Genomic DNA, 19,710 nt, shown 5'->3' with positions numbered 1-19,710 from the left:
CTCCGGTGGTGAGCCGACCACCGGAGCGGTGGTCACCTCACCACCGAAAATCCAGACTATGAATAGGCTTCAGGAAGAATGTTTGGTGTTGTTGATGGGGGAATTCAGCTGAAAACAATACAAATAATGTTTGACAATGTTTGACAATTATACCACATAAAGTAATTTCTATATTGTTTTAGTATGTTGTATGCAATATGCATGAGTTTATGTACTGTGGAGAGCAGGCTTTGGTCTGCCTGCAAGAACTTTACAAAAACCTGGGTTATACTTTCATGGCACACATTGTAAAATAATCGGTTATATGTACCACACCATCCGTACGGCATAATTAATTTACCAGTCAAATCAAATTATCCATATTCAAGGCCCAAATAACTTAACAATTCAAATTCAACTCAAATTGTTAAACACAAGAACAGTGTTTTATTTTTTGCAATTATGTCATGTCCAAGGAAACATTGTGGCAATGAGATTTTACAGAGAAAATAAGCTTTCACTGTAAAATTACAGTAAAGTTATATTTAGTTTTCAAAACTACAGTACAATTGCAATGGAGAAACAAACAGGTGCACTTTTGCACCTTCTCTGAATTAAAGACTGAGGACATCTTCCAACTTTTGTTGTTAAAACTGTATGGGTGGAAACAATTACAGAGTTAAAAGAAAAGAAAAAGGAATTCAAAGTCTTCAGTGTGGTCCTTAACATTGGGGCAGTGAGAGGATTGGTTTATCAGCAGCTGTATTGTACTCTGCTGTTCTAGCAACTACCTAACATTTAGTCCCCAGATGTATCGGTAGGTTGAGATAGGAGACTAGTATCCTAATCAACTCTTAAAACTTCATAATTTTGCAAACTATGGACAGTTCTATGTTCATAATTCATAATATCTTATGAATTTCGTTACATTTAGAAAAAGAGGAAGAATATTGCAAAAAAGCTGTAGCATTCTTCGGATTAAAACTCACCAATACTATTAACAGGAGTGGATTCCGGGGCCTGTACTCAGTGAATGTAACGACAACTGTGTGGTGTACGTGCAATATAAACGTTTTACAGTACAATTACAAAAAACCAGAGACCATACTGAATACTGTATGAAGGCATTTTGCCTCTCAAAAGCTTCCAGCTCTAAGGCATTAAAAGACTACGAATGCAGGACGACATACAGTAGGAACTTAACATAAATGCTGAGAAATCATCCAATCCATGTCCTTCATTATGGACCACTAAAATCCAAGTGTTGGACTACTAATTTATTTGAGTTTAGTAGAGATAGTAATCCCTGTATACTGTAGATACAATTTTAATGTAGGATGAGCACAGTAAGAGTAACAGTAAAATCTGAACAAGCTGTTTTTATTAAGTTAACTCACAAGGTTCTTGAATGTATAGGCGGTAACGTCAATAGCATTGACCCATGTTTAACCGTTACGTGAACATAAAAAATTAAAAATAATTGCTTATCTTCGACCGTGCAAATCTGTCTGATGATCAGTGTACCAATTTTTTCAAAATAAACTGTAATCGTATTACCTTTCATCAGGAACTGTAACAAATCAGATTCACAGTAACCATTTTATGTAATCAAATTACTATAATCCCATAATGTATTCAATCACTTCCTGAGCCTTATTACTCAAATTACTATATTTTGTTTTCTTTCTACCTCAGTGTGAAGCTACAGTCCATTTCAAGGCACGTTAAAATCAATCTTCAAAATAAATAAAACTAATATGTTTTGGTCACATCAATCAAAGCAATAATACAGTCTTATGGACAAAGAGGCAGAATATTGTGAACTTCTTCCAGAATTGGAGGCATTTAAAAATGTTCATTGGCAAATCAGTTTTCAACTGCAGCTACATAACATTACAAGATCATGTCACGTCACTGAGAAAGGCCTATAAGGCTGTGTCCACACCAGCACGGTGACAAAGACACAGGCTACTACAATACAGTAAGTCATTGCCAATGGAAGCCAGCAACATGAAGCTACAAAGTGACACCTGACATGTGTAGTTCCATGACGGGTGGATGTGCTACAAATCAAAGTTGAGACGACGTCAACCTTTTATCAGCACTCTGAAGAAGTTGTGAAACGTCAATCATAATATTTGTTTCACTTCCTTCCTTGACACCATTCCTGCTCAGCTCCATAAATGGAAGAAAAACGTATTCTTGCCGACCGTTAACCAGTTCCATGTGCAATTTACACTTTTATGTACTTGAAGTGTGGCTTGAGCAACACTTCAACAGCGAGTCGGGCAGCAATGTAGCTGGCCTCACTTGGCCGTTTTGTAGCTTTGTTGCTGCTAGGTTCAACGGAGCAAAAGGCTGAGCCATATATTAATAAGACAATGCACTGGTGAATAACTTCTACATTCCCACCAAAATTAGCAGGTATTCCACACTAATCCGTCTTCACAGTAAACTGCTAATACAAAAGGAAAATGCAGTATTATTCATTCAAGGCACATCATGTACAGTGCAGTGCATCATTGCATCTCTGAGGCTAGATGTGGCCATCCATCACACCGTTGTGATACCCAACAGCTTAGTCGCAATCATGTAAAAGCATTCAAAAGGCAAGCTTTGGTCTTAAAAGGTTATGGACAAGGACAAACTGAGCACAATGTGAAGGTAACACAGGTAAGATAAAATAAGGACAACGGCCAAGTTCAAAAATGTTTCAAAAACGTGTAGTCCATATCCGATATTTATATTTGCATATTATTACTAGTGGGGGGGGGAATGTCTTCATCTTAGAATTCCAGGCCCACAGAAGTGAAACAGGCAAAAAATAAACAATCCTTGGTTCCAGGCCTAATCATTCTTCAGTTCAACCGACCTGTAAGGAGCAGCAGTGGAGCTTGCTGAAACCCGTAACTGGTCCTGGTCTACTGGTAGAGTAGAAGGAGCTACACCATCATTGTTGACCAGAGCACCATAGGAGAAGGAACCATTGTAGTCTGGCTGAACCACCAGACCTTTGTCGTGGATAGTCGGGATACCTGGTAATGGAATGCAGATACAGTATGTACAGTGTGTTCAATGGGACTGAGGCTTGTATTACTGCCGAGTTCGGACAGTATATCACTGAAATGAAACACATTCTATCCTTTGATACATGCAAATAGTTCGTACTGACCTCGTGCCATGTCCATGGTGACATATGGCTCAAAGGTCTTGGCCCTTTTCTTGCTCTTAGTGATGAGGAAAACCCCCAGGAAACAAGTTGCACATCTACACACACACACACACACCACAGAGCACACACAGAGTATTTGCACAGTACACGGCACAGTGTGCACATACTGTACAGTACACACATACAACCTTCAAGCACTTCAAAGTGTACTATTATGTACATAATATCCTTTACCTTTTACTTACTACTGTTCTTAATTATCTCTTTGTTATTGTGTACTCATATAGGAGATGTAACAAAAAAAAACTTTAATTTGTGATAGGGCCAATAAATACAAAAGGTATGTAGTTTTTTGTCTTTGTTTTGTTTTTGTAATGTATTGTTACTGCCTGCCCCCTTTCCCCAAAAGGGTATCCGGAATGCTCGTCGACCTCACACAGGGGCAGTTCTTGTATAATTAATTTAACTTAGAATAAGGTTAGAAATAAGCATAGGCTTAGGCATAGATGTACTGGGTTAGGAATAGGGTTTGGCACAAGGTTAGGAATAAAGTTAGGTTCAACAGTTTAAGCATATTTTGGTTAATAAGATGTCTTATATCTGTGGGGATTTCCTAGATTTAAATGACTATGTAAAAATGGAGATATGTTTTGCCAAAGGGACTTTTGTTGTGGCAGATTTTGTTTGTCAAGCTTTGGAAAGAAGACAGAGTACTCTGTATAAATCTGAGTTGTAATATAATTAATTATGTAATGTAAACATGCTGTAAATGCATGAATTATGTAATGTAAACTTGTTGTAAATGCAATTGTGAAATGGTGTCTTATAAACCCATGAGGGTTGGGCACATTGTGTGCAGGACACGAAAAAAAATAAACAATCAATCAATCAATCAATCAATCATAGTTTACTTAGGAATAACAGGCTGAGCAGTTCAGCCGGATGTACGCCTGGGTGACTGTGTTTTGAGGCGAGCTTTTCAGTATTCCCCAAAAGGACCACAATGGAAACAAGCCTACAGGCTTTCTTGTGTATTTATCCTTCTGAATTAATTTCTGTAGTATTATCTACTGTACGAAGGAAGATCACTCACCCCAATACAAACATACAGATGTGAAGAGCATCTTCATGGTTGAACTCTAGATAAAATACAGCTCCTGGAGGGGAAAAGAAGAAAGTAAACCAACATGCACTTAGGGTTACTAGTGCATACCCACATGCCGGTATATTTACACGCGTGAGTGTGTGTCCTATTGATGCTGCATGGCCCCAGACTGGTGTTGATGTGCTGGTGTTGTGTATTTGTGTTAATGTCATTCATACTCTGCACTGCACTCACTGTCAGCTATAGCTAGGTAGGTACTGTAGGTACTTTATTCATCCCAGAGGGGAAATTAAAGTGCAAAGCCCAAACCACACCAATGATTCGCCATGCAACTACTTGCAACTACGTGTGACAGAATGGTTATAACTTGGATAGGAATGGAAACTGGTGTCCTTCATCAGATACACACAGGAAAAATAACTGGGTTGGGCTTTACAGCAGCTCTCATAGAGACATCGATAAAAACTAATAATATAAAACATCTAAGCATAGTCAAAACAACAGACCAAACACTACTAAGAGTCCAATGGCTTGAATTCAACATCCTCTATCCTAATACACACACTGAATAGAAGGTAACTGGATGAACAGTTATCAATATACACGACGGAGACACATACCGTCACAGATATTTGTGGAATTGATTGATAGATGAAAGATCTTGTCACTCACCAGCTATGATGGCAAAGCAGGTGGAGAGGATGTAGTTCACACTCGTGATCAAAGAGGCGTCGTAAAGATGACAAGCTTGGGAGAGAAACCTATGGTGAAGAAGAAAAGGGAGACTTAATTATGTATTATTTCAGTTAACCAGTACAGTTGATGTAAATAATCGGTTTTATATAAAGATTATGTAGACTTGAACCAATGACCTAGTCGTGCAATGATTTGTCTTTTGTTTCTGCCTTTTAATTCTGTAGAGAATACACGATAATGTTCAATATCAAAGTGCTTGGAAATGTATCTATTCTATGTGTATTTCAGCCTTGGTTCATCTCAAAAGAATAGACCTGTGCTATAGTAACTGCCATTCACTGACAGCTCTTCTGTGTGGATAGTCTAGTCCATTGGTTCTTAATGTGGGGTCCGTGGACCACAAGGGTCCTTGAGGGGGTTCCTGGGGGTCCCCAGCTAAATATGGATGAATACGTAAGTGTCCACTTGGTTCTATTTGTACACTGAATATTAAATTAACTATTAAGGATTTTACAGTGTAAATTTGGGTCCCAACGATGAAAATCTTATCATATGGGGTGGGGTACGTGGCCTAATGCATATCAAAATGGGACCTTTAAATTAAAAAGAATCGCTGGTCTAGTCGACTGGCCTAGATAGCATGTAGACAGGTCATTATTGACCTGGCATTCTATAGTGTTTATAGTTTCAATGACTTTCTTTAGATATTCTGCTGTTAGACTGATGATAGGTTCTTGATTTACTTTGATCCTACATCCTAGTTGACTATTTCTATGAGTTGTGTTGTCCTTGATTACTGTAAATTGTTCTGGATTAAGAGTGTCTGCTAAATTGTAGCCAGTATTTCCCTTAATCCCAAATAGTGTCACTGTCATCTGTATGTATCCGAAGCCACTCACCTGGCTTGGAAGACAACAGAAGCCACCATGCAGACAAACATGACATAGAAGATGGGGTACGTGAGCTGCATGGTGCCCTCGACGCTCAGGACCACCATTCCTGACACTGCCTTCACTGTGATGACCGTCACAGAGCCTATGCAGAGGAAGACGAGAATGTTGTGCCGTTTGTGAAACAAGCTTGTAAATATCTGAAAACCCCTTACTTGTATTGTAAATAAGATAAGTAAATGATTAAAGAGACCCCACGAGTGTGCCGTTTGTGTGTGGAACGAGCTTCTAAATTGTCTTTCTTGTTGATCTCCTAACACCCCCCCCCCCCCCCACACACACACACACCTCTTCTTTTGTATTCGTGGAAAAAAATAACATGATGGGAACTATGCACAAAAACAAATCAATCACAAAAATCATTTTTTTTTGTAAAACTGTGATGTGGCAATAAAAAGACGAGAAAGATCATTCTGAAGGTACAGTCATGCACAGAGACATACAGTTGAGTACATGGATACAAAAAGGTATGTAGCGCCTCTGTATTGTATAAATAACATTTCATTCATTAAAATAAGTTATAGATTGCAACTTTAATCTTGTTTTCCCCACATAATGCATCTCTTTACAGTTTAGGCTTTGTGTCTGTTCAATATTCAAACTGCGGTAATAACCATTATGGTTCAATCTATTACAATAAAGTATGACTTTATGGAGAGTATCAAGTTGTCTGTGTGATGGTGGAGTCTCACCCAGCAGAGCCACCAGCAGAAGAATGATAATGAGGTAGTTAGACCCACGTTGTTTATAGAAGTACAACAGTACACAGAACGCGATAATCTCCAGGAGCTGTCAATGAAACAACAAAGTCAATCTAAACAACAGTCCTAGTTTAGTTCATACTGTATGTTGTCTTACGATAGTGTCGCATGCCGAAAATATCCCATGTACAACTACAAGCTGGGTGCAGAACTTAGTTTAGACAGCTTTGGTTTAGACTAGTCATTGGTTAGACCAGTCATTAGTCCTACAACTACAACCTATCTCAAACCCTCACCCTAAACATAACCTCCCACGGGGCAGCACACCTAAACCTAACCTTAACCCATATCTAAACAATGACTAGTCTAAACTAAGTATGCACGTGGACATTATTATTCGCTATTTGGAGTTTTCACATGACATGCCCAGAATATGGAAACCTGGTTGAAAGTGCGTAACAACCAAATGCTTATTAATGCAGCAACTGTCATCTTTCATAAAAGCACAGTTTAACTCCACAGAAAATATAATAAGACCAGGATGGTAGAGCCAAATAGGAATGTGATCTACCGGTATATTGTTCTGGCTCAATGATAATTTCTATATTGATTCACATGAGTCACATTAATTTGTCGGGTTAATAATTCATATACTCTATTAAGTGTCAGAAAATAAACATACATCTCTAGGTAATTTCTAAGTACAGTCCTTATTATAATAGTTAGCACGTAACAGAGGTCAGATGGGGAAGGAGGAGGAAATGGAGTGTTTTTGACAGCTTGCATTCCTTACCAGATACAGAAGGACGGGCCATCCTACAAGGTGTTTCACAATGTTCTCTGCTTTGGGTTTTTCATGAGCATTTGGTCCAAAGGTAATAAAGAGGTAGGTTCCTCCTATAGTCAGGACACAGCCCAGGATCGACAGCCCATACCGCTCTGGAATAATATTCAGTATAGATTTATTACTGGAAACGGCTGGAAACCTCATTATATCCAACATTATGCCTTTTTTTCAGGATTCAAAAACGGTGTTTCAAGCTTGCAAATCAGCTACTTTTTATGCTTGTGTGACGCTGTAGTATGATTAAGTACAAAAAATATATAAAAGTTAGAATATGGAGATAAGAGGTTTCTGCCCGACAACAACTATACTACTACCATACATAGTATCCACACAGGCTACAAGGTAATGTAGAGTAGCTGATATTAAAAACAATATTAGATATATGTAGTCAAACAACTATATATATTTATATATATATATATTATGGTATATTATGTAATTTGGATAACAAAATGTGAGAATGTCTTTGCTTACAACAACATATGCTTGAATAAGAGATTGTTCCAAACGGTTCCTCTATCTTAAAAATAATTTTGACCCGTTGTGAAGCAGTGTACGCCAGAGAGACAGATGGAAAGAATTTGCATAATTTGCATAAGTGATGGAATTAGTTTCAGAATTTACATAAGAGTGACAGCGGAGATCATTTTCACCAGACTTGCTGAACTTACTTGCAATGTCCTTTGGTTTAGATTTCTCCCGCAGAAAAATAATACCCAAAATCGAGCTTGCTGAAAAGAGCACAACAACATGCATTCACAAGTTATTCAAAAAGCTGATTTGCTTAGAGGTCAAAGAAGTGTGCTACAAAAGCAACTGTGAATGCTCAGAAATGACAAAGCTACTGAGAGTAGCTAAATGACACCAATTGTTAACATGATCTATCACAAAACACCACAGAATATTTAGGGACCGTGACATTTTTCATGACACAAATACTCACCAATGACAGACACAGCATTAAGCGGTGCTATGAGAGAGAGAGGAGCAAAGGCATATGAGACAAAGTTGGTTCCTTCTCCTATGAAGGTCAACAGAAGACCAAACCACCAGGTTTTAGTTCGATAAAAAGAACGGGGGTCCTTGGTTCCAGCTAGCGTCACATGACTGTGTTTCTGCAGAGGAAAGACAAGCAAACCCATTAAACACAGGACAGTCTGTGGAATATGAACTGGAGCTAAATCTAAACAGGTGACTCCCAAAATAATCATTTTTGAATTGGGGACCCCCACTCTGACAAGCACGAATTATACGCATTACATTTAGTTTGACTCAGTTCAATTTGACAATTTGGTATTAAATAAAAAGGTCTTAAAAGACATTAAATTGTCACTTATTGTCACTTACAAATATGCAGACACTCATGTATACACTTAAACTGTATGTTGGTTTGATTACTGTCCAGTGAGAAAACAATGTTGCACATAAAGCTAATTATCTGGGGACCCCGCAAAAGATAATTCAACATCCAGTTTTGGAATCATGGGTTTTCAACAGGTGGTTCGTGGACCACTGGTGGTCCGTGAAGGTATTGCATGTGGTCCCTGACCATGCATTTAGTAATGTAGGAAAGGGAAGATTTGTATTTTAATTTATTGTATTGACCACAAGTTGAGAAACAATGCAGTAAATGACGTGGTGACATACAATGACGCTCGATCGAAGTCGGACGTCAAGAACTTCCACAGAAAAGGGAGATAGAATCTCAAGGGAAACTGTACCGGTTTGCCTGGTTGAGTCACCATTATAAGGAAATGTGCCCATAATTAATTGCATGCGTCTGCTCGCTCATACATACAGGCCACTTTTCCACCGGTTGGTTCCCAATGGGAACCGGTTCAGTTCTTTTTGGTTTTTAGTCCATGAGCCAGAGCTCCAAAATTGAAACGTTAATTATGAATTGAGTAGGCAAAACCATACCTATATTAGATTGTTATCACCATGAAACTTCCCCAATTGAGTACTTACACGAAGACAATGATTTATTGTATTACAAATTTTACATTTTTTTATATGCAAATGAGGCATTATGTAGGAGAATATGCAAAATAATTGAAAATATGAAAAAGCTACTACTGTGGAAGGGTTATCATGTATTTATTTACTTGTATTGATCATATAAACAATTTAATATAGTGTATAGTTCGTCCACAAATGTTGGACCTCTGGCTCATGGACTAAAAACCAAAAAGAACTGAACCGGTTCCCACTGGGAACCAGCCGGTGGAAAAGGGGTCACAGTAAGTTACAATGAACAGCAACATGATTTTAATATGGAAGGTTAATTTTCCCCCCACACCACGCCCATATCACCCCTCCCAACACAACAGTGGTCCCCAGGAAACCCCAGGGGTCCATAAGGGTGTCTATCTGGGCTTACATATCCTCTCCTCCCCTAGTTGATGCAATATATTTTTAAATGGAGGGTAAATACATATCAATTTAATGTCAATGGATATTTTGTCTTGAATTGATCCTATAACATGGTGACACACACTGAACAGAAATGGAATACCCATTACACTTAACATGAAAATGGATGGCGAATGTATTCATTTTACATAAATACAAATATACATCAGGGCTAGTCATAATGAAAACCATGAAGGTTATAAGAAGAGTGAGCTACAGCCCCATGGCTACAGTACATACCTGAACACTTAGAGAAATGCTGACCAGCACATTTCCGAAAAGAGCCAGCAAGGTGCCGATGAGATTTTCCTGAAATTAGAATTTAATTAAAAATAAATAGTTACTTTTCACTTCTCTCCTACATTATATTTGCATTGCGTATAGCGCTAGAATGGCAGTGATATACATTTCATGTAGGCTATCTGAATTCTGAATACAGAAAGTTTTAACTTTTTTGATACATGTATTCAAGCGAACAGACGTGTTGACAGGACAGGCAGGGTCGCATCGCAGCGACGCATCATCATTGTCTCACCGTGTAGGAGTTGTGGTCGCTTATTTGGCTCAATAATGCCATTCTGACGGACAGGTTGAGCTCTCAACAGCAGCCACACATTTTAATCCACAGATTCCTCATGGTTTCGTTCCGTTTCTGTTTTTATGTATTTATTTATTTTACAGCGGCGTCTCTGTCACAATAATACAGCGAACGCCATCTTTCTTGGTGTTGTTGATGTCATGTGTAATGTACTTCCGGATTCGATTCCACCTGCTTCAGTCTACGCCTTTTACGCAGCTTTACGCACAGCGCTCAGTCGCTTACGCGAACTCCACGTTGTAGACGCCCCCCAACCAAAGGGTCCAGGTCTCGCCCCTAATTGTGACTCAGAGGGTCCCCAACTCGGCAACTCCCCATTCTCAATATTATCCCCACTTAGACCTGTTTGACTTAAAAGGTAGGGCTAGGGTAAGTGACCTTTTTTGGTTAAACAAAACGTTTTTTGTTAAAGATTAAATCACTACATTCTGATTCTAAACTGCTCTTTAATCAACACATTCAGAAGATACATTTTCAGGTAAGTGACAACATTTCAGCCAGGAGATAGCCATTTATCAGTTTAAATTGATCAGTGTTCCAGTTTAAAATGTGTCTGCTCTTTTCTTTGTGTCATCATCACTGTATCCTGAGTCCTGACTGCATTCTCTATCCTGTTTGGATAAAATTAGTATCCCGACATGTTCAATAATAAGCTGGAGAATCTGAGACATGGAGACTTCCCGTAGGGGCTCCGTAGAGACTCCTGTTACTGAACAAACACTCTATACAGAAATCAATGATGAGTAGTAGCCTATGTTGCATATTCACCCACTCACCCCTCAACCCACAGTTTGCAGAGTTACAGTACATTTCAAGCACAAACTCAAATTACTCAATACAAACTATTCCACTATACATCTCAGAGTGTCTGTAGAATATTATTACACAAAACATGCATTAACCACTTCAGCCCTATAGGCCTACATATTTTGGCCATTTGAAAATAGCCGCTCTACAATGCGTTGCAATGTAACACATTGGTTTTCCATGGCTCACTGGTGCAGAAGCATCCCTTGGAGGCTATGAATGAATGACCGCTCGAGCCCTCTTCACTGGATCTGGATACCCGATGGGGAAGGTAGACCCCGATTTTCCTTGGTTCTCCCCCCTCTGAGGGGACATGGGGGGAGAAGCCCAGCATCCCAGCATCTCCAGGAAGCCAGGGGCGCACCGTTGCCCCGGGAGCCCGCCGCCGGGCCGAGAGCTTAACACAATGTTTATACATTTGTAGCTTTAGTGGATCAGCAGCAGTGGCAACTGGCCAGTGTGTGGATATTTTTAGACAGCTCCCAGGTGTGAGTGAGGGTGAAGCAAAGGTGTTAGGTAGCCTAGTAGGAAAACATGGTAGACAGCAATGGAAATTCATTGAAAAGGATATGGTCTTCAATTGCAAAAGTATAGCTGAAGATCTTGCGTGCAAAACAAACTTGTACAACAAATAAAAAGTACAGCCTATTCAAGATCACTCTTTACTTCCAAAAGCACTGCATAAGCATAGTGAGATGGCTGGGGGGGGGGGGAGTGGCACACTTTAGCATTTTTCTTTAATTGGTCAAGAAAAAAAACACCTGGTAGGGTGCCTGCCAACATAACAATTGTTAGTCTCTGCCATCTGCCGAGAGAGCCAAGTTCCAGGTGACCGAAATTCCCGAATGTTTATGCAAATCAACTCATTAATATTTAAATTATTAATACTATTCAGACACCTGAATAAAAGAGCCAATCAATACTTGGCACTCGGAGGTGGTGGCGTGCAAAACATATTTAATTGTCTGCAGGATCGACCTTTACAGTGGGGAATTGAAGGATTCATGGTTGTAGTGTAGTCATACCTGTGTCGTGTGAGGTAGGACAAAGGGGAGGGGGGTATAGAAAGCAAAGTAAAGAGAGAGTAAAGAGCGATTGGAGACGTGGCTCCTGGGATACTGAGGCTTCAACTTTACATTTGGCTGAATTGTCCACCAGATGTCAGTATATAACCAGTACAAATGTACAATGCATGACATGTTGGTCAGCACACTAAGATCTCCAACTGCCTATCTAATACATAAGCCTACAGTTACCTACTAAAACTAATTTACATAATTATGTGCAATCAGTTTTTCCCTCACGTTTTTTCACTAAACAATGTGTTAATGTTGGTTTAAACCAACATGTTGATGTAGTTCAAATATTCATGTTTTGCTTGCCTGATTTTGTCTAAGATTATCATCAAGGCATTAGTAAGATATGATATATATCATGTATTCTTCCAATCAGTCATTAACAGTTTTAACTACTAAATCATTAACATTGATTAAAACAAGTGTAAGTTAACAAGTGTAAGTTTTCACCAACCAATCCCCCCCTTCAAGTTCTCTCTTTTATCTCTCCCACAGGTCCTCTCCCAGCCTCTGCCCGTCGTGTTGCATTGCATATACTGTAGCACATCCTGTGAGCCCTATTGCACTGGAGCTTTATTTTCCCACCTCACCCCACCCTCAGCTCCTGATCTCTTAACCCCCCCACCCACTCAACAAAATTGCTATTCCTAATTTTAATTTACTACAGTTTTATACGTTAGGCTTAGGTACACTGTATACATTGGGTGTATGGTTAGGGTGAGAGCAGTTATAGTTAGGCTACAAAAAAAGTGTAAGTGTAAGTGTGTGTGTGTGTGTGTGTGTGTGTGTGTGTGTGTGTGTGTGTGCGCGCGTGCGCGTGTGAGTCACTGTTGAGCATGCTGTTAATAGTAACATGATGTTATCAACAGCCATGCACCTGTTTGTCCAGATCTAGTTATGGTCGCTTGCTGTGCCGTTGTCTCCTTAGCCAGACACCTGTTATTTACAGTAGATGTTCCTGTGCAATCCCTCTCACTTGGGGGTGAGAGATGGTGGTCTGTGTTCACCAGCTCCTCAGTTATCTAAACCCCTCAGAGAAGAGAGAACACATCTTCGGGGCAGCCGAAAGTTGTGTAAAACTAGCAAATCAGACCTGTCCCACTATCATTCAATCTTCCCTGCTGTCTCCCTCTCATTATCCACTACTAATAGTCCTATTTCTATTCAGTCCTCTGCCTCTTAACCATGGAAGATCTTCCTCCTTAACCCCCCTCCACTGCCCCTCATCCCTCTTTGCTGAAGCTCTCTACACCCACTTTGATAAGGTTAAGAGAAGCTCTTTCTCTTATCTTACCACTAATGCTAACCCCAGCCAGCATATCATGCCGGTACTCTTTCTCTCTCCTATCTCCAGATGAGGTCCTCAAACTGATGTCATCTACCTGCTAGACCGACCACCTGTCCTGTAGACCCCATACTTGATCTGCCAGACCAGTGCCCCTGATCTACAACCACTCATTAGTAATAGTACCACCATCAACAATCCTTAACTTCAGGCAGCATCACATCTGCTTTCAAGTCAGCCAGAGTTAGCTCCCACCAATGTTTGACACCTCTGACGTTTCTATCTTTCCAAAACTCTGGAATTAGCTCTTTCTCTAACTCTTGCAGAACAACCTTTTGGATCACAACCAGTCAGTATTCAAACCTGCCCATTCCACTAAAACGGCACTTCGGCCTTAGTCCTACTCCTCCTCCCAGCCCAAATCACACCTTGGAAAGCATGAGTGTCTATTTCAAGTGTTTTTTGACTGGGGGGTCATATTTTGACAGCAGGAATTGCCTGTCATGATTTGACCCCCCAGTATCAGGTTGTATTAGGATGTTGATATTCATTCATCAGCCAACACTCCCCACTCACAGGTAGTGAGAGGACGTATATAGGGCCTTAGTCCTACTCCTCCTCCCAGCCCAAATCACACCTTGGAAAGCATGAGTGTCTATTTCAAACAAAGTCTTTTTTGACTGGGGGGTCATTTTGACAGCAGGAATTGCCTGTCATGATTTGACCCCCCAGTATCAGGTTGTATTAGGAAGCGTGGCACTATAGTGGTTGTCCTGCTACATGACGATCAGACCAGCTCTCATAGCACTGTTACAGTATTCTGATAACACCCACTTGGATCACAAGGTCGCACAGGTACTGTATGACAGTGGACCTTAGTGCTGCAAGTTTATTGCTGCTCGGCAACAGTGTTAAATACTTCAAATGGCCATACTTCGGTGACCATTGCTCTTATCAGCACAACATAGGATTATAGTTTTGAAGGCTGCGTGATGTCCTAGCTGAAAATCGAATATTTAAAAACCTCAGAATAAAGTATTTATTTATAAATAAATATTTATTGAACATAGTATATTATACCAGTAAGACGGCCTGAGGGCGAGAAGCGACCTTGCCCTAAGGGGCGGCAGACTGCTAGGCTGGTTAGATAGATCTTAGGGTTTGAGGTCAGATGTAGAGTTGCTGGCCAGCTCCATATATGCAGATCTATAGCCAGGTGATGATCCAGTCTTCTCCATGTATGGCTATCCAGGGTTTGATGAGGTCAGTGTCGTGATCTTCATATATGGAGAAGGCCATATGGAGAGGTGATGTCACAAGGCGTGATGTCACGTGGCGTGATGTCACGAAGCGATGAGGTCAGTGTTGTGATCTTCATATATGGAGAAGGAGCCGTTCGGATCTGTTGAGACCTCTCTAAGAGGAGCGGCGTCCTTCTTTCACTGCTTTATCTGTCTCCCTGGAGCAGAAACGCTTGGATTACTTGGGCCCTGTTTGCTGGAGGAGGGAACAAAGAAAATAGTTTTAATTTTCTGCCCCTCTAATCCAATTATCCTGTCCTATCATCCTTCCATCCCTCCAGCTGGCATGCTTCACATCTCTCTCCCTTGTCTCTCGCTCGCCATCTCTTTCTCAACAGACTATCCATCCATCCATCTCTCTCTGTCTCTCTGTCTCTGTCTCTCTCTCTCTCTCTCTGTCTTTCTCTCTCTCTCTCCATCTCTTTCTCACAGACTCTATCCATCTCTCTCTCCCCTTCTGTTTCCGCATGGTAGTTTTTCTCTTTGTATAATAATAATACTTGCTCTCCCTTTTCTGTGCTCTTCTATAATTATTTTAATACAACTCTCTCTTTCCCTAACCTTTCCTGTTTTCCCCAGCTTCTTGAATGTATACAAATGCTAAGCAGAGAGGCTAAAATTGGCACACGTAAAATCCTGTTAAATGAATCACTCCCCGCTTTGTAAGTCTGCTATTTGTACACTCAGCGCTCCTAGTAGCGGAGTCCGCCCCCTTCCCTCCCTTTCGCTTTGCCTCACTTCATTACAATTCTGAATTCACACTCTGGCTTTTAAGTGGAAATGCCACCCACTCATCCTTCAGTCAGAACATGATGTCAATAGATTGTTCCCTGTATGGTTCTATTAAATGAGCTGCACTGAAAATAGACATTTTTTCACGGTTATGTAAACTTCCAAAATAAGAACTGGGTTATTACTGGGTTCATCATGCGTGATTTCATTTAAGCACCCACATTCTCTGACAGTAATTGGTTTTTAGGTCTATTAGGGTTGTGTGTGATGTGTACTGAATTTGCACAGTGTACACTCTCTAGTACATATCCACACATGTGATATGTAACCACAGACACACATACACAATTACACATGCAATTACTTTGGTCTTTTATGTAACATGTGGAAATCTCAGTATACCTACAGATGTTTCCTGCCTGTTAAGGACTGACATCCAGCTGACTTCAGTGCCCCACTCCTTTATGAAGAACAAGAACATGGCAACCTACATTCGTGTGTATTTGGCTCTCTCCCAACATTGACATTGCTTTTGGTTTCTGTTCTGAAAAAAACTATTAATCACTCACAGTGTTCTCAGTGAAAGTGTGAGATAGATTAGGTATGTGCAAACCTAGTCATCAGAAGCTCTTGCGTTAAGCAAAACCTGTAAAAGCCTGTTCGCTTCTGCATTAGTGAAAAGAAAAAACCTGGTGACACTTTTCACCTCTTTTATCTGAGGCATACCTTTCACTACATCTTAGCTAAAATAGAGAGACACGAAAAAGTATAAGTATAACAGAAAGTACTGTATATACTGTAAGAGAGCAAAAGAGAAAGGGAAGAGTGGGAGACACCGAAACACTGTATAGCTTAATTTATACTTTGTCATAATTTGAGTGTTGCTTGCCCTAAACAACCATTCAATAAGTAATGGAGGTCAGACAGATTGAGCTAAGACCAAGTATTGAGATGACTTACGTCATAGTACTGATGTCATAGTAGTACTGTCATGACAAAAAGTCCACATCGAAGCCACAACCTTAGTTTGGGCAGGGCAACGTGACTATTCTTATTGTGAGCAACACTGTTGTACACAGAAGTATAAAATGAAGCTTTAAGAGAGAGCCATGGGGATCAGGCCGAATGCATGGCAGGGCTTTTGCAGTGGTTGTCAGGAGAAAGGTCAGAAACGTCATTAAAGTCTAGCCATCTCTGGACAGACCCTGAGTATACCAGCAGGTCTAATCAGCACAGAGCTGCTACTGTCGCTGTAACACAAACGTCTCCTCACTCCCTATCATGGGAAATCATCATGTCCGGTAGCAAGGAGCAGATCACAACAGGCTTTTAAGATTTATTGTTATTATTTATTTTACATTACGTTAGTCTCTCAACCTTTTTTTGAGCTCTTTTTCTTACCCTGTAATCGTTTTTTCCTATGCCCATGAGCTTTGTGTGTTTGTGTGTACCATAGTGATGACTTGATTTGCTGAGCACAGAATGATATGTATGATGATGTATGATGGTCATTGCTCAGGGGTCACCGTGGCAAAGACTTGGTCATGTCCGTGGCAAATTATTTGATTTTCTGTTTTTTTATGTTCTTATTTTGATCATAAGACCCAATTACTATATGTATGTCAATCTCTTCAGAATATGTATGACAATTATTTATTATGACACTATGGCACATTAGGAGTCCAACTAGTACTAGTGGTTCTCAAATGTTTTATTTGCAAAGACCCCTGAGTGTAAGGGTCCGTTTGGTTCCATTTGAACCTGTTATTCAGGGCTATCTATTTATGTGTTTCTGGTAATATTATTGTACACTCATTTTGTATGTCCGTGGCAAAAAGAAATATGTTGACAAAAATGTCCACCACAAGCCAACATGGCGATGACCTCTGATGATGGTGATAAGAGCAGCCCTCACTCACACAAGTGTGATTTCTTACTTTACTGCTGTACTGTCTTTTGCAAGTTACAAAATAAGTCTTCATGTAATGAACAGATTATCACAGGTGAATAAACAAGTAATCAGGCCATACAGTATAACTTTCTCTTGGAACAAACATACTATACCTACGGTCTTGTTCCAAAAAGAACGAATTATATTTGTATTGGTATGACAATGACGGGCCGCAGATACATTAAGCAGCAGCACTGGACTAAGGCCAGTTGTGTGACTGCTTAAAGCCGAAATCGCCCACACGACATAATCCAAGTAGCATAAATTAAAGGATGTAATATAGTCGCACACTTTGCTATGCTGTAGGATACATTATATGGTGAAGAGTCTGTCAAGTTAATTCACCATTTGTTGAACTGTTCACAACAAATACACTGTAGAAATAGCTCATATCCCTCTACCTCATATTTGTCTTTCACTTATGCAGATGAAAAATAAATCCATCTTAAGACAACCAGTTCAGGCTCAGGAGAACAGAGACCAAAACAGAGTCACTACACAGTGACTATCCAGCCCACACCTCTATGGAATGCATTTGACACATCTTTTGGGTGTTATGTCAACCCCCTGCAGACAGAGGCTGACGATAGTGACATATGACAATGTGAAGGGAGTGAGTGAGAAGAGTAGGTCCATGCACTATGCCTGTGAGCGTGCATGCGTGCGTCGCGCACATCCTTGTGGATGTGTGTGTGTGTGTGTCTGTATGTTTGCTTGTGTCAGACTGCAGTCTATTTTTGGGTGAAGGTCCTGAGGGCTGAAAGAGTGAGGAAGAGGATGCTTGATGGGCTGAAGGTCAGACACGATGCAGTGCAGTGTATGCCTCTGGGCCCACTCCCGCCACTGTCTGGATATTATTCTGGTACACTGACTGGAGTTTTTTGCCAACCAATTTTGTTTTTCCTTTCTCCTTTATTTATCAAACGTGAGTAAAGGGGAGGGCCTTTCAAGACAGGCAGCCAAAAGTAGAGATTGTATGTTTGGGTAAATGAAGTTGTTTTGCCTCACAGTGGGGCATAACGTCATTTGACATCATGGCATTTTTCTTTTTCTTGAAAATGTAATATTGGAATTGCCAGTGTTTTTGTTCTAAGTTGTTATATAACAAGCTTTTAACCCTCCATATTTTATATACAAACATTGAAGACAAAAGTGTGTAATACAAAAGTGTGTAAACACACACATTGAAGACAAAAGTGAGGACGCAAATTGTGATTGGCCAGCGTGATTGGGTGGGAGATGTGCCATTGGTTGAGAATGAGATGATGATTTATGATGATAAGAGCGCCCCTCACTTCACACGAGTGTGATTATTATTATTTTTTCCCCCTTGAAAATAGGGCTATGGCAAGGTTAAGACCTCAATGTAGCATAGTAGCCAGATATCATATACGGAATACTGTTGACAGTTGTTCATGGATACCTACTTCAAACGCTCACCTTGTAGTATGAGAAGTGCATACATGTAACCTAAATTAGGTTACTTTTTTTTTAATACAATTCAATAGAAGATTATGATCGCTGTCAAATTGGGAATCTTTTTCCTCTTAATGGGCCCGATTCTTCAACGCGTTTCCGCTGATATAATGACGTGACGCTAGCGGAAAGGCATTTACGTGGATTTCCCACATTAATTTGGAATTCATGGAAATGGCCGTGAACTTGACGTTCACGTAGGTTGTTCGGAATCTCCGTCAAATCCCACGGGACGTCTTTAGGTGGCGGAGAAATTTGCGGAAGCATACACTTGCATATAGATTTATTCAGAAGGCTTTAGTCTTCATGCTGAATCAATAAATTGTTCCCAAATCTCAGATAAAATATGTAGGCATGTGTCCCCAACATATTGGTCGATCAGCACATAAAGAAATGATAGCCTATATAAAATAAAAGCTGAGTGCACTTGTATGCCTAAATGCATGCATTCTAGGCAAGTTAGCCTATAGAGTCCCATACAGAAACTGCCCCTGCAGTGCAAGCCTGACACCTTTTTATTTATTTATTAGGATATTACTATAGCATGCGCGATTGAGCTTCTCACTTGACAGCTTTCTACTCGCAGTGCAACGCTTGTAGATCGGCTCTCGCGCATGTTAAA

The 19,710-nt window shown here is 40.2% G+C and overlaps 1 protein-coding gene across 1 annotated transcript; it reads right to left on the bottom strand.

Annotated features, from left to right (window-relative positions):
* Window positions 1-401: 401 nt before the first annotated feature.
* On the bottom strand, window positions 402-10,586 carry nipal3 (NIPA like domain containing 3). Its single transcript, XM_083791408.1, has 11 exons — window positions 10,398-10,586; window positions 10,103-10,171; window positions 8,394-8,565; window positions 8,122-8,181; window positions 7,397-7,542; window positions 6,595-6,691; window positions 5,852-5,987; window positions 4,929-5,017; window positions 4,245-4,308; window positions 3,152-3,246; window positions 402-3,014 (listed from the first exon to the last, which is right to left on the bottom strand). The coding sequence occupies exons 1-11, from the start codon at window positions 10,437-10,439 to the stop codon at window positions 2,827-2,829; spliced, it is 1,158 nt and encodes a 385-aa protein (XP_083647534.1). The 5' UTR covers window positions 10,440-10,586; the 3' UTR covers window positions 402-2,826.
* Window positions 10,587-19,710: the final 9,124 nt, after the last annotated feature.

The sequence above is a fragment of the Protomyctophum parallelum genome (assembly GCF_964188405.1).
Source record: "Protomyctophum parallelum genome assembly, chromosome: 20".
NCBI lineage: Eukaryota > Metazoa > Chordata > Actinopteri > Myctophiformes > Myctophidae > Protomyctophum > Protomyctophum parallelum.
The sequence above is the reverse complement of the archived record's forward strand: the minus strand, read 5'-3'. Positions and strand labels throughout refer to the sequence as shown.

Bases quoted from the DNA above. Each gene is read 5' to 3' on its own strand.
- nipal3 (XM_083791408.1), bottom strand. From the start codon at position 10,439: ATGGCATTATTGAGCCAAATAAGCGACCACAACTCCTACACG. The intron at 6,692-7,396 runs GTAAGGAATGCA...TTTCATTGACAG, and splicing joins GGCCCGTCCTTCTGTATCTG to CTCCTGGAGATTATCGCGTT. The intron at 4,309-4,928 runs GTGAGTGACAAG...TTTCCCCTCCAG, and splicing joins CTGCTTTGCCATCATAGCTG to GAGCTGTATTTTATCTAGAG.